Source organism: Stenella coeruleoalba (assembly GCF_951394435.1).
Source record: "Stenella coeruleoalba genome assembly, chromosome: 1".
In the NCBI taxonomy this organism is placed as follows: Eukaryota; Metazoa; Chordata; class Mammalia; order Artiodactyla; family Delphinidae; genus Stenella; species Stenella coeruleoalba.
Window position 1 is genome coordinate 186,974,535 of NC_137169.1, and position 25,138 is coordinate 186,999,672.

A 25,138-nucleotide genomic window follows, 5' to 3' on the forward strand; every position below is an offset into this window, starting at 1 on the left:
GACCAGAGTGTGTGCACCGAGAGTACTGTACACTAAATAAAATACACAAGGCAGCAATACTTAGGGGCCAGAAACACTGCTTACTATAAGTCAGTTATGGAATCATAATTTACAGTAAAAATGGGCACGTCCCAAGGCTCAATTTTTATTTTTCTTTTGTCATTTACAGTAGAATAAATATTTTGTTGCTATTGCTACACTTTAAATTTACATTCTAACCTATTAAATGCAGAAAGCTAGTGTAAAGCATATAGATTAAGTGTAGGTCCCATACGTATTACGGTTTGTTCAAGACTAGTAGGTTTTTGTATCTTTTTTAACTTTTTTAAATGGCTAGTGGGAAAGATCTGTGCTTGTGATCAGCTCTTAACTTCAATTTTTACGTCAAAGCGTCCCTGAAAACGGTCTTTCTCACTGTACCCAATGTTCTCACCATACGCCTTGCACTCTATGCGGATTTCCGTGTCCATGGTGAGGTTGGTGAACTGTACAGCCAGCAGGGGCTGCAGGTACTTGGGCTGCAGGAGCTTGCCGTAGTAGGGATAATACTGCAGCGGGAAACCAGGGTAGCTGCCCAGTCCAAAATACTCCACGGTTCCAATTTTCTCCTTATCTTCGTCTCGCTGGAAACCAGAGAGGAAATGAGATTTTTCAGGGCTCACATCCTGGATGACGATTTGTACTCACATACAAATGAGACTCTCAGTCCCACAAAGCAGTCTGCAAGCTACTGCTGGAGGAAGTGGGTCATCCGCGGACATGCCAGCTCAAGCCCCTCGCGGGAGGAGGTGAGCACTAACCACTGGAGGATACGGGAACCGCATCTCCCGCGAGAGGAAGAGACACACTCAGCCTAATCCTTAGCAGCCTTGAGAAACGGTCACTAAAAGGAGGCTTTCCTCACTGTACAAATGGGAAACTGCAGCAAAAGCCAACTAAGGCCTTTCTTCAAGCCAACACAACCTCCTAGAAGTAGGGCCAGCACTGAAAGAAAGTCTTCAGTGTTGGCCCAGTGGATATTTTCAATGACATTACCTCCAAAAGTTTAACTATTTGCCTTTCATTTTCTTGTGTCCATTTCCTTTCTTGGTGCCAACATAAATTTGAACTGTTTGGAGATTTCCCTTTCTTTATTCTGCTTCTCTCTCTAAACAATCCATCAGGTACCTGTCTTCAGATTTAAAGGGAATACACATTGATGGTTACCTTAATATTTCAATATTGTTTTTAAAGAAAAGCCAGAAGCAATTTTTCAATGTAAAATTATTAAAAAAAAAAAACAAAAACGTTGGCCTCAAGTTTTTAACACACCATGTGAGCCAGAGAAGCACTCACGTGGGCTAGTTCACCTCAGTTCTGTAAACCAATATTCCAACTGATTAAATTCAGATATTTCGGTTTCTTGTTCCAGTTGGAGAAACTGACAGATGTTTTTATTCTTGTTACATCGTTCTGTTCTTTTAAGAAGTTTTACCCAGTGTAGCTACAATTCCATCAGCTGAGACTGATTCCTGGAAGCAGTGCTTCTTATTTCCCATGTTAAAGTTTTACCTCTAATTTAAAACAATCTCATTCATTCTCCCCTCTCTCCTGCCCCACCCTCAGTAACTCTAAAGGTCTCCTTACCTTGCCAGTGCACTGAACAGGCAGGACATATGGACTGTACTTCATCACTGGGTAAGTATCCAAGGACTCATTCTTGGGAGGCTAAAAATAAAATCCATGTTGGTCAATAAGTTTGTAAATAATTCCTTTAACTTCTGAAAAATAAAACGAGCTTGTAGCCCAAACAAGTACACTTTGGTCAATTGAAATAATAACCAAACGCTTGAGGACAGCAGAATGAATGACTCTCCTAACCAATCTAGGAAAGGTCATGCTGTGATGTTCTTGAAAATAAATGCCCAAGTTTTGTGACCACTACAATTAAGCCGTGATGTGTAGCCCAGTACTAAATGGAACTTCTAATGGCAACCCATTAGAAGCTTTATTCAAGGACACTGAAAAATAAGAGCCAACTCAGAAATAATGCTCTCTTCTCATTTGCTAAGATTATAATTAGATGGAAAGGTTGGTTGACATTTCTGTTTTTATAAAACTTGGGCTTTCCTCCCGAGCCATGAATAAATAATGCCATCCTTCTCCCTCAAGCATGCCTTCTTCAAGTAAGCTTTCCTCTTTTTTTTTTTTCCCTTTTTTGTTTTTTTAAATCTCCAGTGGAGGCCCTGTCATTTAAGTCCCAGTTTTGTTAGGCAAGTCCAGCATGTAAAATAGATTAAAGTGGCATTGCCCTCAATGAAGGGGTCTTGTGAAGGGGTAACTCCATCGAAGGGACCCATAGTACACGTTGAAAATTACTGCTGTAGTGAAATATCCAGGGCCTGCCTTCCTAGATCCCTGGCTCAAATCCATCTCAGGAGAAGTGTGATGGACATCTACCCCCTGGAAGACAGACAGGCACTTGCTTACTCACATCAGCAGAGTATGTGAGTCCTGACATGAGATGTAACACATACATAGCCTAATCAAAGTCAGATAAAATGCACAATTCTCTATGTCAGTAAAGGACTATTTTTGGTACTGCTCTTTCTTTTGGAATATAAGAAAATGATCATCTAGATTTGCTTCTTGGAACTTTCTGCCAGCAATAGATTTATCTTTAAAAATATGAAGAGAAAATACACATTGATAAAGAAGTTACCAGAATCTATCCTCGGGGAGTGAGGGAACGGGCACATCAAGTGAGATGTGGAGTACTGCAACCTCTGTAATTCCAACAACGAAAGAGTTGGGGATTTGGGATGCGGGGCTGAATCAGAAAGTGGCAATGGATAACCAAGGGGAATCCAAAGGAAAAAAAAAAACAAAGACTGAAAAGAAAGAGTAGCTGAATTCATCACTTTAACAGAATATCTTTATAAATATGGGAAGAGATGTGAATCACAACAGACTCTGTGGGGGACAAATATCATTCAATGTCTAGGAAAAGGAATTATCAAAAGTGAGGGATTCGGAGAGCAAAGATCACGATTAGTCCTTTGGATACACTGCACCAATTCCTTTCATTGCCAAATAGCTTGTTTATCTTGGTGAAGAATTTCCTAGCAATATGAATATCAACTCTAAGTGTGACATAATGGCTTTCACCATTCTTCTTCGATTACCTCCTAGTCTACGTGGAACGAAGATTAAAATTCTGTTGAGAGGTACATTAATTTCTGTAGGAGATCCAACAAGCCAGCCAGGCAAACATCCATGCACCCACTCATCCATTTTTGCCTCTGGTGGCAGTAAAGGAGTTTTGATGTATCCTTCAGTTATGTTAATAAAACTTTTCATCTCTACATTGACTTTCTTTTGAAAATATTATTCATGGGTAATAAGCATTGCAGAAATAAAGAGCAAATAATAGAAAGTTAATGAACAAAAGAGCCAGATTCCAGAAATGAAGTAAGTTTGTTCATATAACTCTGTATACTGCAGTCAATTCCTATCAGAACCAAAAACTACCCTCTTAATGGCAATGCTCTCATGAGCAAATGGGAGAAATCTTCTGTAAGAATCCACGCTTAAGAGAAAAGGACAGCATTTTTTACTTCATGAGCTGGGGGAGAGAATGAAATAAGCAGTCTTATAAAAACAGAGAGAACACCCATACAATTTTTTCTTCTAATTTTAAAGAATTGCTACCATCCCACCAAATGGTGAGCGAAGGCAATTTGCAATTGTTCAATGATCTCTAGTAGTATTTACCCATTATAAGTTGCAATAATGGCAAAAGCCAATGGCATGGTTATAAAAGTTCAACCTAGACAGTATTCAACTTCTAATTTTGAATTAGAAGTTGTAACGGAAACTTCATTCAGAAAAAAAACAAAAAAAACATTTTTTCTGATGACCAGATAATTATTTCAGATTACGAGATTTTTTTTTGGTTTGTTTTAAATCCTGTGGCTCCTACAGTTCAGGTAGGTTTTAAATTTAAAGACATCTTTTTCTCTTTTTTACTTTTAAAGAGTTTACGTTATAGAATTACATAATAGAAATCCAGAACAGGGCCACAGGACTTACTTCAGAATTTGGCTTTGCCACACAGAATTTCTCTAACTTTAGGAAATGAGATTAATGACCTAACCCTAAGAATTCCAAGGTGGCCACAGAGGTTTTTCAGTGTTACTCTACTGATCAGCTTCAAAACTGTCACTGAGTATCCTTTAAACGTCTGTTAGGGTCTCTTTTCATACCAATTAAGGACTACATCGAGTTGTGAATGGCTCATCTAAATTCTATGATTTAAAATATTACTTGCCTTAGGTTTGAAGCCCAAAACTCGGTTGAGCTTTATAATGACACATGGTTTGCCCTCTTTGTAGCCGTAAGTTTCATCATTTATTCCAGAGCAATTTCCCAACCATTCAAGCTTGAACCTGCAGACTTTTCGCTCTCCTCTTTCGTTGTTAAATTCTCCTCGCTCTTTGAGTTCACTGGGCACATCTGAAAATGCAAACGCCATTTTCACATTGTACCAACAATTCCCTGAGCACCACTGAGAAAGGACAGGGCTCTCTTCCTTGTCACAATGACTTATTCGAAGACAGGGCTATCCTGCACTTAATGTATTATATCACCTGAGTTAAGAAAGGATTTCCAGCAAGCCATCTCTCCTCTCTCCACTGACCTTAAAAAGGTATTTTACCAAAAGCAACAGCCAGTACCAAAGCTTCACAGTGCTCGATGAGCAGCACATGATGTTGGGTCTCTGCCGATTTTTCTTTCTTTAAATAATGGATGACTCCACTAATTAGAAAACTGAAAGGAAACTGGATCTCTCTTCAGGAGTAGCATCATTTGCACAGGTCGACATCAGCTCAGCTCAATAACAGGGACGTTTATAATTAGAGCACAAAAGGACTGCCAATAATTTTCAGAACTGGAAGTTTCATGGTCGGGATTTCTCGGAGCTATGCCTCTAATTAACATGTTAAACAGTAAAAAGGGAGTAGGAAAGAATTGTTTTTCCTTTTCAACCACCATTCAAGGTTTAAAAAAAATTTCTTTTTGAGTTTTTGTCTTTCAGCACTGAGTTCTTATAAGCATTTGTTCAAGTGAGAAATTGTATTGTTGCATTTTTTATTTCAAAGCCAGAGAAAGAATAAATGAGAACAGAATTCAAGATTAAAGCATCCTGCAGGAAATGGATGCAAATACCATAAATTATATACATATTTTTAAGTCCACAAACTAACTATTTTCCCTTCAAATAAAGTGCCTCAATTCAGTCCATCTCCTGAGAAGTGATTCACTCTAAGTATCTATCATACGGGCCTTTTAATTACTACAAAGTAAGATGAAAACCTCATTTAAATTCTAATGAGAAAAATTTAGTGAAAGAGTTTCTTTTAAATTACTAAATCTTTTTAAAATGACTTAAAATGGCAATTCACCCCATATTACACAACGGTCTGCCATTTAAAGAACTGGAGGTGATAAATGCTTGAACTGAATCAGAAAAACTGGTATCACCTGGTAACTCAGAGTGGCGTCTTGTTTTGGTAGGCGTGACAACAAGGCTGGGAAATTCACACTCCAGGTAGCAAGGAGGAAGATGTGCATTCTGTCAATGGCTTAATGGAACTAAGAGCCATTGTTTACATTCATCAGTCATTCCCTTATCCATATGATGGACATAGGATAAGACATACTTCATTATCCATCCCGGCCAGGGTCTCTAAGATATACCCTGACCATAAACCCTCCTCCATCGGTATCAGTGTGGTTATAGCTAATCACACCAAAGGTTCATTTTGGTGACAGAAGGTCCTGTGAACTCTTCTGTAGGGGCCAGGGGTTGGATGGGGAGGGAGGGGGACAGAAATCTGGAAATATAAGCAATTGTATTTCTCAAAATCAATGGATGTGAGAGAATCAAATCTGTAACTGTGGTCTTTGAGTCTGAGTAGTAAAAACAGAGATATTTGGGAGTGTTCAAAAGTAAGACACCTTTCAAATACAGGTAAAAGTAATACTTGAGGCTATACTGTTTATTTCATTGCATCCAAGCCTAACCCATAAAGTGTTCCTGCTTTAAAAACAAAACAAAACAAAAAAACTATCCTCTCAGTATGGCCAGAGTTCAATCTTTTAATTATTTCAGGAGTATCTTTCAATCATTAAGTAACAAATAGAAACAGGAAATCAGAATTAACCAACCACAAACATCCAAAATACGTCTACTTACTGCCACAATCTTCAAAAATCATATCATCCTTCTGGGCCGAATCTTTGTACTTCTCCAGGAACCTAACTATGTTCAGCACGTATGCCTCATAGCTCTTGGGATCGTTAGGACGAAAGGCAATTTCAGTCTTTTGGATCTGAGGAATCTGTGTTAATCCTAGAGCAGGAAGAAAGTTAGAAAAACACAGAGCAAAGTCATGAGTGGGAAGGTAGTCAACCAAGATACTTCAAAAGCTCACTCTCCACGTATAAAACATACTTTGCTAATCCCATCTGACTAAAAAGAATGGTTTAAATTCTCTCTCCCGGCCTTCCCTGGTGGCGCAGTGGTTGAGAGTCCACCTGCCGATGCAGGGGACACGGGTTCGTGCCCCAGTCCAGGAGGATCCCACATGCCGCGGAGCGGCTGGGCCCAGCATGTCCAGAGCCTGTGCTCCGCAACGGGAGAGGCCACAACAGGGAGAGGCCCACGTACCGCAACAAAATAAAAATAAATAAAAATAATAAAAAAATAAATTCTCTCTCCTGTGAAATCCTTTCTCTGGCATTTAGGTTAAATACGTAAGTACCAATGACTATGTCTTGATATCAGATGTCATTTAAGTTCCCCAGCAACGTTTCATGATAAGCATATCTGTTTTTTATGAATGAAAACACTTCTTGCACAGAAAGGTTAAGTACCTGACCCAAGGTCACAGAGGAAGTGGTGGAACCGGAATTCTAACCCAAGCACGTGGTACTCTAAAGCCTGTCATCTTTCCAGTCCTCCCTTGCGCACTGCTAGCAAGCATCTCATGCAGGTGGCTTTTCCTTTTCTAACTGTACGTAAGACTGAGCACAGACATCGTCTTCCATACTCCTTTTAATCAATTAACTTATGACCGCTGAAAATGCTACAGACTCAAGACTACTCAGTAGAGACATTTCTTTGGATCTTTTCACCTAAACTGGAGGAATATGCAATTTATGTGCAGTTACTACTCCTGCTTTCCATTCCAAACATAAGTGGTTATCCTGAGAAAGTCAAGTGCCAGCCAGGGTATGTGCACCTTGGATTTCCACTCTTCAATGGACTTTTAGATTCTTTAAGTTCTAAAAGCCTCTGTCATTCACAAGACTTCCCAAATAGATATTTGAACAACACTACACAGCACTACGCAAGACAGTGGGTGGAGAGCCAATCACAACGGCATTCTATTCCAGGACAGCCAGATAAAATATAAAATGCATGGTGAAATCTGAATTTCAGATAAACCATGAAAAAATTTTTATATAAGTATCTCTCGTGTAAAATTCAGGACATACTTACATAAATTATTCATGGTTTATCTGAAGTTCAAATTTAATTGGGCCTCCTGTATTTTTATTTGCTCATCTGGCAACCCTATTTGAATCCCCACTCCCAGACCAGCCCTCTTTGTGTTGGGCATGAAAGGTGCCTCATCATCACAGCCCTTCAGGGTACCTCCATCACTCACCTAGGGGCCTGTTAAACACGAAGCCTGGCAGACTCCACTCGGGACCTGCCAGATCCCCATCTCTAAGGGTGGGACTTGGGAATCTCTGCTTAACAAGCTTAAAGAGATCCTTAAGCACCCTTGGTTTGAGAACCACTGCTTTAGAGAATTAGAACCTGAGGGTGGCAGTCGTGAGGTGGGTATGAAGATAATGACCTAATCAAAGTGGAAGTGATGACCAGAGTGAGACCAGACTTCAGTAGGGCCTGGGCTAAATGGCCGTTATTTTTTCTCGTCATTAAGGATGGCTTTGAGCTTCAAAATCAGTTAAATAATGAGGGGAGGGGGGGCCAGCTCAGGGGGCTGAATGGGCAAGTTCTTCTGTGCTTGTAGTTCCCTAGAGGAATGGAGACGATGGGAGATGAAGACAAGGAACGTGAGGGTCTGGAGCCAGGCAGACAGGGTGCCCGAGACAAACTACCAGTGACGTTAAGAATCATCTCGGGGGCTTTCCTGGTGGTGCAGTGGTTGAGAGTCCGCCTGCCGAGGCAGGGGACACGGGTTCGTGCCCCGGTCCGGGAAGATCCCACATGCCGCGGAGCGGCTGGGCCCGTGAGCCATGGCCGCTGAGCCTGCACGTCCGGAGCAATGGGAGAGGCCACAGCAGTGAGAGGCCCGCGTACCGGAAAAAAAAAAAAAAAAGAATCATCTCGGAAAGGGTGATGGAGAACCTGAAGAATTTCAGGGGGAAAAAAGCTGTCAACAGTGATGGAAATGAGTCAGAGAGGAAGTAGCAGAAAATCTTCAGTTAAAAATAAAGGTTACTACAATTAAAACATTTTTTTATGATTATCACAAACCGTAGAAAACTGTATGACTTAAGCAATTTAAATATACCCTAAAAATGTTTTTCTACATTATTTAGTTAGAAAACTGGCATTGTGATTATTTATGGTACAAAGAGGCCACATGATAAAGATGATAGATACGTGCAAACATAAACAAAGTAAAACAAACAGAGGTCAGGAGAAGCTTTCACTGGGATTTCCTGCCTGAGCTAGTAGGGTAAATAGGGATCCCCGGCTGAAATGCTGAAATGCGCAACGTCTGGGAAGGAGGGTCATCGCTGGTTTGGGTTGTAAACAAGACATTTAAGTCAAGGTGACTTGCTTGGACCTGGGGAAGTGCAGAGACAGTCCCAGAGCCAGAGGTTAACAGAACTCAGGGGGATGGTATGTTCTCCCAGAGTAACCCTGGAGTCAGGAGAGAACAGAGCTTTGAGGGGCATTCACATGCGAGGGGCCACAGAGAAAGGCAGTGCACAGGGCAGCCAGAGAACTCGGAGGCAAATGCCTTTGAATTTGTCAGGCAGGAAGTTTGCCTCGACCCTGGTGGCGAAGGTGGTGGGCAGAAATGGACTAAGAGAAGATCTATGGGCCAAGGGTTAAACAGTGTTTTCAGGCTTGGGAAGGAGAAGGCGGGAGAGCGGTAGACAGATGAAGGGTGAAGAACATGAGAGCAACTGTCAGAAGCCAAAGAGCAGTCTCGCCTAATCTTCAGGTAGGAAGAAGGTGGGGAACGACCGTCTGGCTGATGGCAGGGACATCAGTCATGCCAGCCATGGTCCATCTGCAGAGCAAGTGACGCAGCAAAAAAGAAAATGCTAACAAAACATCAGTGAGCCTGGTGTGAGATTTGGAGTATCTCACCCAACAGGTTAAAAAGAGGAAAGTGACCCTGGAAGGTCACACTGAGAGTAAACACGGTAGGACCTAAATGGCAAGGTGAGGGTCACACAGGTCAGTGTTCCCTCTGGCCTGGCTTCAGCTCTCCTCCCCAGCAGTCCGCCTCTCACTTTCTGGCCGCTTCTGCATCCCTCTTCCAGCGGCTGTTCTATCTCCCGGATGTGTGTATGAGGATGAGGGATGTACTTCTCAGATTCTCCCAGAGAGAAAAGGAAAGCAACAAGAGGAGCTGGGATTCTGCGGCGTGCTTTTCATCCCTTCCCAATGCCAAGTGCAGGGTCTCCACTATTAAAGAGACCACGTGACACGTGGGAGACCCCAGGCATTAGCTCCTTTCACTCAGTGCTGTGGGCCCTTTACTACCAAAAGGGTACTGCTAGTGAGTGAATTCTTCAGCAGACTAACGGAAATGTAGATATTATTATTACATGCACAGTGGTACCCACTGGCTCAGAAAAATGTTACACACAGTTGGTCTTGTGTCTACCAGTTTCCAAGAGCCCAAATCCTTCAGAGAGTTTGGCTTATGACCTAAGCCCTGTCAAGCCTCTATGTTACCGCATGAGAGAAAAGCAGATCAGCACACTTGAAGAATCTCTACTGTGTTCTGTACAGAGAAGCAGCAGAAACTGGTGAAACTGAGAAGGCAAGAGGTGAAATGGACAGTTAAGCATTGGGTCTTACAATCCTGTGACTCGCCCAGCTGGATTAGACCTTGGGCCAAAGTCTCTGCCCCATCCTTTGCATTTTCAGTGACGTGACAACCTTGGCCACGGGAGCCCAGGAATGATGGGTCAACTCAGGGAGCTCGGCCGCGTCTCGCTCTCTTCTGTAAAGTTTCCCTCTGGAATCTCTGAGGGATCTCTGAATATAAGCCTTAGTGACTATCCTTTTAAGATACCTAACTTCTGATCTAAATGTTGCTTATCCAGAAAAACATGAACCATTTGGGTTGAGGTCATGCAATCAGCTTCTGTCGCTAAACCCTCACCTATGGAGCACGTACATAAATAATACAAAAATATCCAGAAGGCCGCCCCACGGTCCAGGGTGGCTGTTGCTCTTCAGCCCCTCCTCACATTTCTAAAGGTCCCTCACTCTTTCACCCACCGTCTCTGCCTCCACTCTTTTCTTTGTCCAGAACCTGCTGACCTGAGAATTCCTCTTCCTGGAAGCTCTCAGAGATCAATCCCCCCCCAACCCGGGACAGTTCTGTTCTGGATAATCTTAAAATCTCTGATGAGACTTTCTCTAAAACATTAGGAAAACTCCTAGTCATTTCCCTAATTAGATAGCAATTAGATACTTACAAGAGGCAGATGAAGGACCCTTGACCTGATATCTAAATCCTTTAAACCATTTACTTTACATTATCAGACTAATGGAAAAAAGGGATAGAAAGAATTAGGATTGGATTTGGCAACTTCTTTATTATCTTGAGTCCACAGGCAAATTCCTCAAGCCTGACCCTCTCCAAGGACACACAAATCCCATCTTGCTGACTGGCCTTCTCATTAGTTGTTTTCACACTAGGTCAGATACTTTCAGCTGTCCCTCTCCACACTGCTCACTCCTTAACAGTCCTTAGTTATAGCTCTGGATAAGGCCGAGCTTTGTTTGCAGTGGTAACTCCCAGAGGCCAAAGATAGCAGAACACCCAATCACTAGCTTGTAGTTTCAAATTATATTCCAGGAAACAGATCTAACCTTTTGCTTCTCCAGTCTTCTGAACTTGAACCGACATTAACCACGCTGAGCTCTGTACAGCTTTGCCCTGATCTGACCATTTGCCTTAAATTACAGATTGATTATTATCAAATAAAGCCACCTGAAAGACTGAAATGAGAATCTGGATATGTGAAATTTTAATATTTGGTTTTTAATGAGTATGTCAGTTTAACATAAGATTTGAAGTTAAAATAAATAATAATTAAACAAACAAACAAAAACCCTTTGGCTCTGCATTTGCTTTTTTTTTTTTTTTTTTTTTTGCTGTAGGCGGGCCTCTCACTGTTGTGGCCTCTCCCTTTGTGGAGCACAGGCTCCGGATGCACAGGCTCAGCGGCCATGGCTCACAGGCCCAGCCGCTCCGCGGCATGTGGGATCTTCCCAGACCGGGGCACGAACCCGTGTCCCCTGCGTCGGCAGGTGGACTCTCAACCACTGTGCCACCAGGGAAGCCCCTGCATTTGTTTTTGAGTTACACTGGCCTCTCCTTGGTTCCCCATCTCCTGAGAAACAAATAAGGAAAACACTCAATCTTCGGCTTTAGTAGGTGTTCATAGCAGGAGGGGTCAGGGCAAGTAAAAGAGGGAAGGAAAGGAAAGAGAAAAGAAAGGCTTTTCATTAAGAAAGAAGTATTTTGCTTCCAATTAGGTTTATAATGTTAGCAGGCTTATAATTTCTCCATCTACTTGTGAGTCTGAAGTACTGAAACTAGAATGCATTCATTTTAACCTTCTAGCAGTTACTCAAAGGGGGAATCCCAAAGCACAGCTGCTTGTACCTGTCATTTACTACATCCAATAAATCACTCGGCCAAATACTCTAAACAGGTATCATTCTCCACAGAAACCTCCAGGAGGCAAAGAAATGCTTATAAAGGTAGCCATGCACACAACACATATCTATCATGTGTCTCCTGTACATTCCAAGCAGAAAAGTAATTTTCAATTAAAAAAAAAAAGCTGGGGGTGTGTGATTTTATACACACAGTCATACATTTCTAGGCACACATACATACACACACACACACACACACACACACACACGCACACACACACACTTTACCCCTTCAAGTGCCACTAAGATATTTATGGGTTTTGACTGCTGTTTTTAATTTTTATTTTACCCCTGCATGATTAATATCAGTTTACCTAATAAAATACAGGGAGAGCACAGGGAAAAAGGTGCCACTGTGCCCTCTGGAAACCCGTAGCCTAAGCCTCACCTTCTGCCTCAGGTTCAGCTTTCGACTGTGGCCTGGGATCAGCTGACGTCCACCCCCCCTACCTCCAGGCAGGGTCACACCTACCCTCCCAAACCCTCAAGAAGCTGCTCTTTTTGAAGAAAAGTCTTAGAAAGATGGGTTGCTGGACTTTCGCTACAGCCTATTTGGATGTTCAACAACCCTTAGTGTATGGAAATCTTTTCTCCTAAGCTGAATGCCATGCACACTGGTTGAAGGCCCTTCTCTGTTTATGGAATTACCCTTTATCATCAGAGTTTTTTTCCTGTAGTTGTATGATCATCTTCAGGCGAGCAGGGAGAGAATTATTTAGTTCAAGGGCTCCATCTTAGATGTGCACAGAATTTCACAGGGACATATCTTTGATATTTTGTAGAGCTCGTTATTGTGCTTGTTCCCAAGATAAATGACAACCCCTTTGATAATGGGAAAATATACATAGTCAAATCCTACTATTTTACGTTAATTATGCTTTTTTATCCAAGGCCAAACTGAAGAACAAGCACACATAGTATTTTGACTTGAGATATAAAATTTGCTAAGTGACCAATACTATCCCCAAACAAGACACCACGTTATCCAGGATACTTGATGACGTCTATCTCACGTGTGTATGTGGGGAAAGATACTTTTCTGGTTGGAAGCCCCTAGGGGACACCTCCCCGCTCCCCTTCATCTCCCCAACTTCCCTCTCGTCTTGTCTGTGTCAGATAGGCTCTGGAGTCCTGAGATCACTAGAATGAGAGCGCTGAACAAGCACAGACACCAATTGCAACCCAAGGTATTGTACCACAGACATGGAGATAGACGTGGAGGCCGTGAGGCCGGTGCTCTTTCCACTGCCGTCCTCCCCGAGCCCTTCCCCCAAGTGAGCGCAGTGGAAGCTCCACAGATCCATCTCCCCCTACACCCACCCCCATCTCCGCATGAAATTTATTACCTGGTCCTATTCATCACAGGGCTCTCCTCTGCTCACTCATCTAAAATGAGCATATGAATGCAGACACATTTTTTGTGTGTCTCCAAGAACAGTTTTAAGTTAATTAGTAGACTTCCCGTGTACCCGAGCTGACTTATTAGTTGTACCCTCGTCTTTAGACATGAAGAAGTGGGTGAGTTGTGGAGGGCAAACAGCGAGGCTCACCGAGGAAGGGAACCTGGAGTTTGCTGCTCTCAACCCTTTACCCAAACTACAACTCTGGGCAGCAGCTTCCAGAAATCCTAGCGTCACCAATGCCAGCTCATCCACAGCCTTAAACTCTGGGAGTAGGTTGGCAGGACCCATCTGAGGGAGGGAGGAGAGGAGAGGGAACAGAGCGCCAGGTGGGCCTGGAGGGCATCACATATTTATCGTGTCAGCTCACGGATCAATGGAATCTAACGAAATAGCTGAAAAACACCTTGTTGGCACTTTGAAGGAACAATTCCTCTGAAGCATAAGGAAGCCAAATATGTCCAATTGCCCCTCTGAAATTTAAGTGAAAGAGAGTAACATGGGTGTAATGTAGCTTGAAAAAAAAAAAATTAAGCAATTCTGAGCTCGATATGGTGACTTCTCAAAGATGTTACGGAAAAACCCAAATGAACTTTTTTGGCCAACCCAATACAATGAGATTGGAATTACAGGTGCCTTCTATCTTAATGGATTTGAAGACAAGATGTTTCCCTCTGCCAATCAAGATGAAATGGAGTCTGCTGGTGGTGGCAGTGTGGGCTGCCGGTCTTCCCACCCTGTTTATTCTTCTGCCTTGATGTTGGTTACCATCTCATGGTAAATATGACCCTTTAAAAATGAATTATTGGGCTTCCCTGGTGGCGCAGTGCTTGGGAGTCCGCCTGCCGATGCAGGGGACGCAGGTTCGTGCCCCGGTCTGGGAGGATCCCACATGCCGTGGAGCAGCTGGGACCGTGAGCCATGGCAGCTGAGCCTGCACGTCCGGAGCCTGTGCTCCGCAACGGGAGAGGCCACGGCAGTGAGAGGCCCGCGTACAGCAAAAAAAAAAAAAAAGAATTCTTCCGGCACTGAGCCATCTTTACTTCAAAGCAAAACAAAAAACCTGTCCACAACTTAACAGGAAGAGAAGAGTCCACATATTCATACCTGCTTACCAGGAAGTAAGGCAGCTGGGAATCTCCCTGGACCCCCTGACTGACACACACACTTTGGTTCATCCCACTGTGGCGTGAGCAGCAGGGATGGAAGAGGAGACTCTTCCATTACACCACTGGCCAGGCAGCGAGAAGTGCACGGTCAAACCAGGGACGGGGCCTCGTGAGCGTGACCGTGGGCGGGGAGGGGGAGCGGGCACGCTCGCGTGCCTCCTGCCCTCTCTAGCATGCTGACACCCATGTCTCTCTCCAGATCCAGCACCGTTAACATGGTGAGAAGAGATGCCACTGACCAACTGCTGAGGACTCTCCTAAGAGGGTCCCTCAGGGAGGAAAGCTTGGTAGGGGCTAATCCAACAAATGTGGGTATTTTAGAGGGAGAGATTACAGAAGCAACACAATGTCACCTGAACATTTTTCTTCAACGTGTTTCCTAACCCAACTTCTCCCGAACCCTTTTCTTGGACAGCTAAGATTCTGTTACCTTCATGAAAATCTAAGTGTCATATCATCTAAGTGTCAAAGCATCTCTGTTATATCATCCAAAGCCTGGAAATACTGAATTCAATATCCAAAAAAGAAGAAACTGCTGCTTCCAGTGAAATGATAGGGCTATAAAAATAGAGGCGGCTGTTAATATTGCCACCTAATGCCACTAGGTTTGCAACTATAAAGTACTATTCACCTTACAGATATTTATCATCTCTTTTAACCCTTACACGTATTATTCCCATTTTATAGATCAGAAAATTGAGGCTCAGTGAAGTTAAGTACTGTGTAGAATGGTGGGATTGTGTCCAGCTCCACAGCCCCTGCTTGTCATTCTCAGGTCAATTTTACTGGGAACCTCCGTGTCGTGGCTTAGGACCTCAGGGGCTGCTTTCATATTTAGCTTAGGCAATGTGAAATTGCCAACACGTAACCATTTCTGACCCACAAAAATAGCAAATTAATATGTTTCGACATAAAATCCCAGTAGCCCTTGCCTTCCAGGTTGAGCAGGCAGATCTGTTCCAATATCTCATAGCAACACAACTCTGTGAGACATTATCAGCAGTGATGGCCACCACTGCTCAGGGCAAGAAACCGTACATGTCATCCATTTTTTCTTACATTTTTCTTCCGTTTGATGATTTGGTCCTTACTCTGAGACTTCTGGGTTTAGCCCAGCATCTTGTCCATTGCTACGGACGTATCGACCCAAATGCACCGCACAATTGCCACTGCTTAATTTGACCACATTCACACATGTTATTTAGAAGAGATCTGATTACTAGGTATTCCAGTGTGAAAAGGGCAGTCAAAACCCAGTCTGGCCAGGTTTGTATTCACGACTCAAGTTTAGTTAATAATAGCATTAATAAGTCTTTATATCTTTAAATGATGGACCAGCTCTTTCACTCTCACTAGGTCCACTTGACTTAAATATACACTTTCCTCCCTTTAACTGTCATGAAAATACAGGCTTAGAGATATTAAGTTGAAGTCAAAAAATTGCCAGGGTATCCTTCCATATATTCCTTCAGTTCTTACTGCCTACCAAAAATACAAATTCTTAAGATCTGTTCTGAAAGATGCCAGGAGGAGGGCTCAGGAGGGTCCCTCAGAGCACTCGGGGAGAGTCCACGGGCTGCCCTTGTTCGCAGCAAGTGCTCTGCCGACCTGGCCTCCCGGTTCAAAGGCCTCTATCATTTTCAAATTAATGCCATGTCCCTTGGAAAGGCGAGGGTAAAAGGGGGCTTGACCTAGACTCTCCTGGCAAGGTGATGGGTGAGGGGATGATGAAAAGGAGAGACAGAGAAGTGACAAAGAACCCAAGGGACAGGGCAGAGAGGATGGAGAGCTGAGGAAGCACTTTTCCTGTGACTCAGACCAAAGGACAGGAATGCATATTTCCAAGATGAGCCACCAGCATTCCTTTGGAGAAGTGACGGTTTGTCAGGTCAGTCCAACTGCTGTGAGGACACTAAATATAGGTACTCAGAATGTGTCTTTTAGGAAGGGGCTGGAAGGAAGGGGAGGGAGGGAAACGGAGAGAAGGCACCTCGGCCAGTAGATTTTCCAGGCAAGGTCATTTACAAGCCCTTACTTAAAAGGTCCAGCTCTTTGGCTCTTTCTTTTTGAAAGTGAAACTTCCCTTTCTGCAGAGAACATGAAGAATATTTTTAATTTTATTAAAAAAGACTGATACCCCAAAGTCAAACTAGTCAAGGACTAGTTTTTAAATCTAGGAAATTAAAGAAAATGCTTGACTTTGGGGTCGCCTTTGACTTTGAGTATAAGAATTATTAGAAAATGGCATCATGATTGAAAATTAGCTTTTTTTTTTTTTTTTGAGATTTATTTTATTTTATTTTTTTTTTAACATCTTTATTGGAGTATAATTGCTTTACAATGGTGTGTTAGTTTCTGCTTTATAACAAAGTGAATCAGTGAAAATTAGCTTTTAAATGGCAAAAAAAGAGAAAAAATAAAAGGTCTACACAAATTTAAATTATGACTAATGCTACCATAAAAACTCTAGCAGAAGTGAACGTGAGGGACATCCCTGGTGGCGTAGTGGTTAAGAATCCGCCTGCTAACACAGGGAACACAGGTTCGAGCCCCGGTACAGGAAGATCCCACATGCCGCGGAGCAACTAAGCCCGTGCGCCACTACTACTGAGCCTGCGCTCTACAGCCCGCGAGCCACAACTACCGAGCCCGTGTGCCACAACTACTGAAGCCTGTGCGCCTAGAGCCTGTGCTTTGCAACAAGAGAAGCCACCGCAATAAGAAGTCCATGCACTGCAGCGAAGAGTAGCCCCCGCTCAACGCAATTAGAGAAAGTCCACGTGCAACAACAAAGACCCAACACCGCCATAAATAAAAATTAATTAATTAATTAATTTAAATATATATTTAAAAAAAAGAGAAACCACTGCAATGAGAAGCCCGCGCACCGCAACGAAGACCCAATGCAGCCAAAGAATTACTTAATTAATTAATTTTAAAAAAAAGTGAACATGAAAAGACACACCGTGCTTTACTATCATAAAAGCCAGAGTCCAACATGTTTACTTAAGATCCTACGTTTCACTGTACCAACCGGAATTCTTGCTTCAACCTTTCCATAGACCCACCTCTTTTAGGAAACAGTTGCTGGAAACTGGAATATTATTAAGCAGTCATTTTATATACTTACATGTTCTCTTTTTTTCACTTCCAAAATCCCCTAGATCTAAATTTATCTGGAAATATTTAGGGGTTCTCTTACAGTAGAGGACTACTTGACTTGGGGCTAAAAACCAGTGTTTTCCATCTCCATATTCTGAAGATTTTCTTCCGAGGGACTTTCTCATGCCCAGGGAGGAGGTGGACACGACAAGGCTGTGACTGGCGGCCGCACCTGATCAAGGCTGCTCAGTCCCATGAAGATAGCCTCAAGATTGTCACCTCAGTACAGCTGTTACTAAACCGTTGCCCAGGGAAAGTGTAGAGGGGACGCGTCATTGCCACCCCCAGCGGCAGGCAGCCTCAAGGTCACTGACAATGTGAGAACCCGGAAGTTATGCAACATTTCCTCTCTCCAGGTCCCGACAAAGACTTTTAGATGAGCCAGACAGTACAATCACAAACAGAACAATCGGTTGTGGCTGCTGTCTTGTCCTTCTGTCAGCGTCAGGCATGAGGGCAGTGGGTCTCCCCAGGGTTTAGTGACCAGCGTGGACATGCACACGTACAGGGCAGGTCACTCAACAGTGACAGCACCCACATCACCGCAGGGCACTCATGCGGCAGTTTGCATTCCTCTATGATAACCTCTTTATTGCCCCAAGTTTTCAGAGCTAAAGGAGACAGTTAACCTGCAAAGGGGGCCCAGAAAGCCAATAAATAAAACTCCTATTAAACAAACAGGCATATATATTGAGAAGTGAAGAGAGAGTGCCTTTGTTTAAGGTCAAGTTGCCTGTGAATAGCAGGTGGAAGAATGGACCCCTGAAGTCAGGGCTCATCTCCCTGGGAGCGGGTGGCCATTTCAGAGCTTCTCATCATCCCTAAAAATAAATTAACCTTTAAAAATGGGAGCCAGGACTTCCCTGGTGGCGCAGTGGTGGGGAGTCCCCCTGCCGATGCAGGGGACACGGGTTCGTGCCCTGGTCCGGGAAGATCCCACATGCCGCGGAGCGGCTGGGCCCGTGAGCCATAGCCGCTGAGCCTGCGCGTCCGGAGTCTGTGCTCCACAACAGGAGAGGCCACAGCAGTGAGAGGCCCGCGTACCACAAAAAACAAACAAACAAAAAAAGGGAGCCAGATTGGTTTTTTATAGGATTTATCTGAGTCATAGGCCCCTGAAGCAAGTGAAAAATGTGCGTTGAGAGCTGGAAAGGCCCTGTAATGATCCCACTAACCAAGCCCTTGGGTGGGAGGGACGAGGAGAGCAAGGCTGTGGTTGGGAGTCACAGAGGCGGTGAGTGGCAGGCTGGGTAGAGGACCAGGGCTCTCCTCGCTCCCAGCAGAGCTGGGAAAATAAGATGCCTGCAACCCTAGGAGCTTTGCCTGCAGTGCAGGTAGGAGAGCTGGCTGCAACAGACAGAAGTCCCGATTTTTCCTTCCTAGGCTGGGTTTAAGACCACATGATAGACAATTTTCAGAAGAATGTTTTCGCAATTGAAAAAGTCACGCTCCTTTTACCTCCAGAAAAACTGAACTTATTCACGTTCATTTTACCTGGTGGAGCCACTCGGTCCTGATACGTGGGCTTAAATTCACTGATGGTGAGCAGCATCACTTGGATGGTTCCGATGAAGATGCCAGCCAGGCAGCCATAAAATATTACGTAGAACAGAAGGATCTTAACTGCAAGGGGAACAGACAGAAACAAAAAGGCTGTGATGCAGTCACATGCTCAGAATGCAAGGCAAACCTTCCCAGAGACGAATGCATTTCCTTCCCGGCTTCCCCTCCAAGCTGTGTCTTCAGAGCTTCCTTTTCCAACATTGATCAAGAGAGTGCATCTCGTTCCCAGACTGTAGGGTAAAAACAGGGGGATGGGCAGCCCTCCATTATAGTGCATGTGTGTTCCGGGTAGGATGAATATTCAATTAGAAGTAAGGTTCTTTATAGGAAATAATTTTATTCCCTAAATTAAAAACAAAATGTCACAGGACATCCCTGGTGGCTAAGTGGTTAAGAATCTGCCTACCAACGCAGGGGACACGGGTTCGATCCCTGGTCTGGGAAGATCCCGCATGCCGCGGAGCAACTAAGCCCATGAGCCACAACTACTGAGCCCGCATGCCACAACTACTGAAACCCACGTGCCTAGAGCCCGTGCTCTGCAACGAGAAGCCACCACAATGAGAAGCCTGAGCACCGCAACAAATAGTAGCCCCCGCTCGCTGCAACTAGAGAAAGCCCGGGCAGCAGCGAGAACCCAACACAGACAATAAATAAATAAATAAATAAATGTTCCTTTAAAAAAAAAATGTCCTGAAGATCATCAATAAAACCTAGGGCTGTGTTTGTGTGCTTATGCAGTGCATTTCAAATATGACAACACACTTCCTTAGAGACTGATGTTTTCTTTGCTTGCTTATCCTTTGACGTTTCAATACTACAATCCAGGCTCTGCTGCTTCTCCAAACATTCAAACACCTGTGAGTTTTTATGCTGAGAAAGAGCAATGAACGCTGAGAGACCCAGTGAAGCTCTCCTGACCAAGTACACTGTCTTTCCTTTCAGGGGCACCAGACAAGAAAAAAAAAAAAAAAAGGGAAGGAAGGAACTGCTATAGTAAAAATGGCAAGCACATTTTTATTTCATCTTCTGACTAGACTCAGACTAAGGACTGACTTGATAAGCTGCATTTTCCTCTCCCCCTAGTTCACAGGACAACAGAATGGAGGCTGAAAGAGCTGCAAAAGCCAAAAAAAATAAATAACAAACCGAGAAGCCCATGGACTGGAATGAGGCTATCAGTTACTGGTTTACAGGGATTATCTCCCCAATTAGCCGCATAGTAACAGGCTGTACTAGGCACCACCGGGCAGCCCTGTGCCAGCCACTCAATGTGAAGGCAGCAGTGGGAACAGTGAGCCGTAGGGTTATCAAATCTGAAACATGACTGCACAAGGAAGCTTTAGCTTACTTCTCAAAACGTTCAGATCTCCTGCATTACATGCTGGGGTCCTTGGGAGAAAGCAACAGAACAAAAGCATCATTGAAAAGAAGTGTAAGCGTGTGTGTGTGTGTGTGTGTGTGTGTGTGTGTGTGGGAGTGAGGGAGGTCAGGAGGGAGTGGGTTCACTGTGGCTGTAATCAGCCAGGTTCGCCTTCTCCGTACATTTAAAAGCTCAACTTTTCTATCAGCAAATAAATAGTTCAGGGGAAAATCATACTCTAGAGCTGTTAAAACAAGCCAAACACACATAAAACCACACCAAAATGCTTCATCCTTTTTCTCCCCTATTCAAAAAGAAAAGAAGGAAAAGGGCAAAGACACAAGCAAAGATAAGGAAAAATGAAAAGACTGTACAATGCAGAACTATAGCTCCCCAACTCAATCAGTGCTTCCCTGCAGGACAAGGGTTAAGTGCTGCATTCTGTATCCAGGCAGCAGTAGGCAAATGGCAAGGCTGTGACGTCAAGAGATCTGGAAAAATTTTCCAGTGAATGCTCCTAAGAGGTACAAGAGTTGGTATAACACGGTCAGAAAGAGAACTGTTGTATCCTCTTTTTTGCTGCCCTCACCTCATCTTGGCACTCTCTGCCTAACCACGGAAGCATTTTTATACTGATTCCTTGGACTCCAGATACCTAATTCTAACAACATGAGGAGACACATAATTGAGGCTACGATTTAAAATACAAATATGATTACGGAAAAACAACCCATTCTGCAAGCACGCTGATTAAATTGAAGGAGATACAGCCTTTCCTATCTGCCCGACACTATACGCTAAGGGCAGTGGGGGATTCTTCTCTTTTGCTCGGAGACGTTACTTGGCACAGTTTCCCCCGTTGGTGCTGTGAGGTCACTTGGTTAGAGTGGATGACGCAGGTGTGGCAGGGCCTATGCAGTGGGGGCTCACCGACACACAGGCTCAGAAAGAAAAGCTGGGCATACTGTACCAACCAGCCAGGGTGGCACAGAGGGTAAACTTTAGAGACGTTTTTTTCCTTTGAAGCAATGTTTCTTCCTTTTAAAAAATACAAGTAATATAGAGGTTTTCCAGTTAGGAAACAAACAAACAAAGAACGAGTACCCTTCAAAAGGTCACAGACAGAAGGGAAAATGGCATCTGGGCCCAGCAGTAGACATAAAAATCTACCAACGCCTGTATTAACTTAATAAAAAGGTAGAAAGCACCAGGTGATTTGTGTGCTGCGCTTTCTCCAGCAGGTGACAGGCGAGGAGGCTCCTGCGTCCATCTTGGTGAAAATCTACCTACAAGCGAACTGAACCAAGGGCAACCTGCCCTGGTCCCAAGGGCATCCACGTTGGGCCCAGTACTAGAAAGGTGGCATTTTCTCCATAGGAGACACAGCTGCTGCCACTCTCTCTGCCTGTGAGGGGCTCTGTCATTTCTTACATTGCCAGAAAGGAGTAAACATATTAGTGCAAAATAAAAACCAGATTTTTTAACCCAGCATCTTGGAAAATGGAAGGAAAGATGAGACAAGAGCACCAGTCCTGATGTCTGCATTCATTAATCAGTGTATTTAACACTTTGCTGTATGTGGTATCAAGACACAAATATCAACACAGTCTCTCTCATACGGAGGTGCTGCCTTATAAAATGTCAGCTTACAAAACAAGTCGTTTCATACTGCCTTACCCTCTAAAACAAATATCATTCTGGAAATGGAATGAGGAACGAAAGACATTTTATGAGAGGGAAAAACACTAGAGGGCAAATTTTACAATATGGCTGGGGTCAATGCAGCCCCTGGCCCATGACGAGGCTGGGGTCAGATCATCGTGGTAGGAACCTCCAGTGAATCTGGGAGAAGAGGGCCCATTCTGCAGTGCACCCCTCAGGCCTCACTCGAGTTACCAGGAGTTGCTGGGAGACGGCCCAGGCCAGGAGCTGTTCACCCTACAAAACACCCAGAGTTCTTCAGGCTTTTCCTTCCACGTTAAGAAAACACAGAGAGCTATCTTTCTGCGTGAGAAACTATGGCAGTAATCCCACTGAAGAACAGAGTCTTCCCAAAACAAAATATAGAATACAAGCTAAAAGCCATCCCTTTAAAGACCTACATTTAACATGGCTCAGGGATCTCTATGCTTCTCAGCACAGGTATGGGATGAGGTTTCACCTTGACTAACCTTGAAATGTGATGCATTATTAACCCTTTACTTTTCAATCAAAGAGACCCACTACAGGCTGCATTTTTTTTTTCCTCTACAAAAATCGTATATTCCAGCTTCTTCCGTTTCAAAATGTCAGCCAAGCATTATTTCCCTGACTCATTCTCCTGCCGATGCTCACAGATCCTTCCAATCAGGAGCACCACATCAGCACCTACCCAGGGCTCCCTTAGTGGCTGCAGTGGTGGTGCTAGTGGTGTCTATGATGATGATGATGGTGATGATGATATTAGAGAAGGAGGAGGCAGTGATGCAGGAGGGGGGTTCCCTCCCTCTCTCTCTCTCTCCCCAGCAGTCACGACTGTTACAGATTTGCCTACAACTCTGCCCTTCAAAATGACCTTAAAAAAAAATGTCACCCTTCCCGTGTAGAGAGGTGGAAGACAAGTAAGGTATTTAATTTTCAATGGGGGGAAAAAAAAAGTCTATCCAGCCAAGCAACAGGCTGCCCAAAATCTTATAAGATAACCTGCTACTGCCTTTGTGCTATTTATTTCTTACAGTAACCCTTCACCGTAATCAACCCAAGCTACTGATTCTGCATCTCTCTGTAGACACTGAAAACAACCAGGCTTTGCCATGTTTTGGGGCCAAGGCTCAGAAACGAAGTCCTGACATGGAGCTTCCTGGGCCATTTCTGGGCTGTGATGACTCCAGGGTAGGTCATCGGGGGAAACTCTGGGCACCGCTACGAAATACTGCAGTGTATGGATTCTGCCACCATCACCGCCGCCCTCCCACACCCGCCTTTTGAGGTACATATTTAGACTAGAAGAAAGCTGCTATAATACACAACCTCGCCTGCATTCGATCCGATTACCCTCATGCGGTTCTCTCAGAGCCTCAGATCTCATTTTTAAGGACTTGAAACATGTCTATAGGGAGAGGCATATCTAGTCTCCCACAGCCTGACCATTCCCAGTACGGAAGAGCTCAAGCGACGCTCCGATAGACTGCAAATTACGAAGACCGCTAAAATATACATAACCCTCTACCTGGCGCGCTCCTATCCCCACCCCGCGTCTAGCCCGGGGACTCCACATTCCGCACAGGATGACAAGCCCAGGCCGGCGCAATCTGAGCAGCGCTCAGCACCCGACCCCCTCCGTCCTCTCCAGCGCGCAGCGTGCGGAGCGGTCCGCAGAGCCTGCGCAGGGGATGCGCCTACAAGGAAAGACAAGGCGCTAGGAGCAGAGCTGCGGACCCCGTACTTACACCAGCTGCCACCGGTTCTGCCCAAAAACTCCTTCTTCTCCGAGTTCCAGATGAATTTCTTCCAGCTGCCCTCCTCCTTGGCTTTTCCGCGGGCCATGGTGGCGGGTCAGCAGCTGCCGCGGGGACTAAGGGTGGGAGACTGCGGCGTGCGCCCTCGCGTCCTCCCCGGCTGCCGGTCGGCGTCCCCGGCCTGGCTCTCCGCAGGCTGCACCCGCCGCTGCCGCTGCGGCTCTCAAAGTGCCAGACGCGCGGTGGAGGAGCAGAGGCAGGAGGGGGAGGCGGCGGCGGGGGCGGGGGCGGAGAGAGGAGGGAGGGACCGCGCACGCTGGGCGGCTCCGAGCCCCGCACCTATTGGTGGGCTCACGGCCGCTCGCGGGCGCTCTTTGGTCCGCCACGCGCTCCTCTTGCCCGTGGGGGGTTCGGGGGCTACACGAACCCGCAGCTGCCGCTCCCGCTGCCGCCGGGGACGCGTGCTCGGCCCCCACCTCCTGTGACCTCTGCAGAGACAGGCAGGGGACAGGAGAAAGTCAGAGGCAAGAGGACGGACCAACGGGCTGCGGGCCTAGGACTCTGGGGCCAGCCACGAGCCGAGAAATTGGCTAAGGGCGCATGCCCTACCTTTACTATATACCGCGCCTAGGCGGCCGGGCGCCCCGCCCACTAGCGGCCCGGCGGGCCAATCGCCGGCGCGGAAGGGGAGGGGCCTAGGGCTCGAAGGGGCGGGCGCGGGGCCGGCACAAAGGAGCCGGAGCGGCGGCGTGAGGGGCGGGCTGGAGAGCGGGGGCGCGGAGAGGGGCCGGGGGAACGGCGAGCGGCCCCCCGGCAGCAACACGCAGCCCCCCTCCCTCGCTTCGGGCTGGGCGCATACTCGCTCTTTATTTAGTGAGGTGCCCGGCACCTGCGTCGCCCGGCGCCCGGCAGACGCTCGGGGACCCCGGCCCGGCTGTCCTGATCCGGTCCCTCTCGTGCGCTCCCGGCCTCCTTCCGCCGCAGGTCCACCCCTTCTAGGCCCTGGCCGGGTGGGGGAAGGTCACTCCGGGACGCCTGAGAGT

General features: G+C 45.3%; 1 protein-coding gene across 1 annotated transcript; it reads right to left on the reverse strand.

The window, feature by feature from the left end:
• Positions 1-138: 138 nt before the first annotated feature.
• On the reverse strand, positions 139-24,664 carry ATP1B1 (ATPase Na+/K+ transporting subunit beta 1). Its single transcript, XM_079935526.1, has 6 exons — positions 24,087-24,664; positions 19,227-19,355; positions 6,239-6,394; positions 4,310-4,494; positions 1,627-1,707; positions 139-623 (listed from the first exon to the last, which is right to left on the reverse strand). The coding sequence occupies exons 1-6, from the start codon at positions 24,181-24,183 to the stop codon at positions 360-362; spliced, it is 912 nt and encodes a 303-aa protein (XP_079791652.1). The 5' UTR covers positions 24,184-24,664; the 3' UTR covers positions 139-359.
• Between the last annotated feature and the right edge of the window lie 474 nt (positions 24,665-25,138).

Bases quoted from the DNA above. Each gene is read 5' to 3' on its own strand.
- ATP1B1 (XM_079935526.1), bottom strand. From the start codon at position 24,183: ATGGCCCGCGGAAAAGCCAAGGAGGAGGGCAGCTGGAAGAAATTCATC. The intron at 4,495-6,238 runs GTAAGTAGACGT...TTGCATTTTCAG, and splicing joins GATTTTTGAAGATTGTGGCA to ATGTGCCCAGTGAACTCAAA. The intron at 1,708-4,309 runs GCAAGTAATATT...TTTTATTTTTAG, and splicing joins TTTTGGGCTTCAAACCTAAG to CCTCCCAAGAATGAGTCCTT.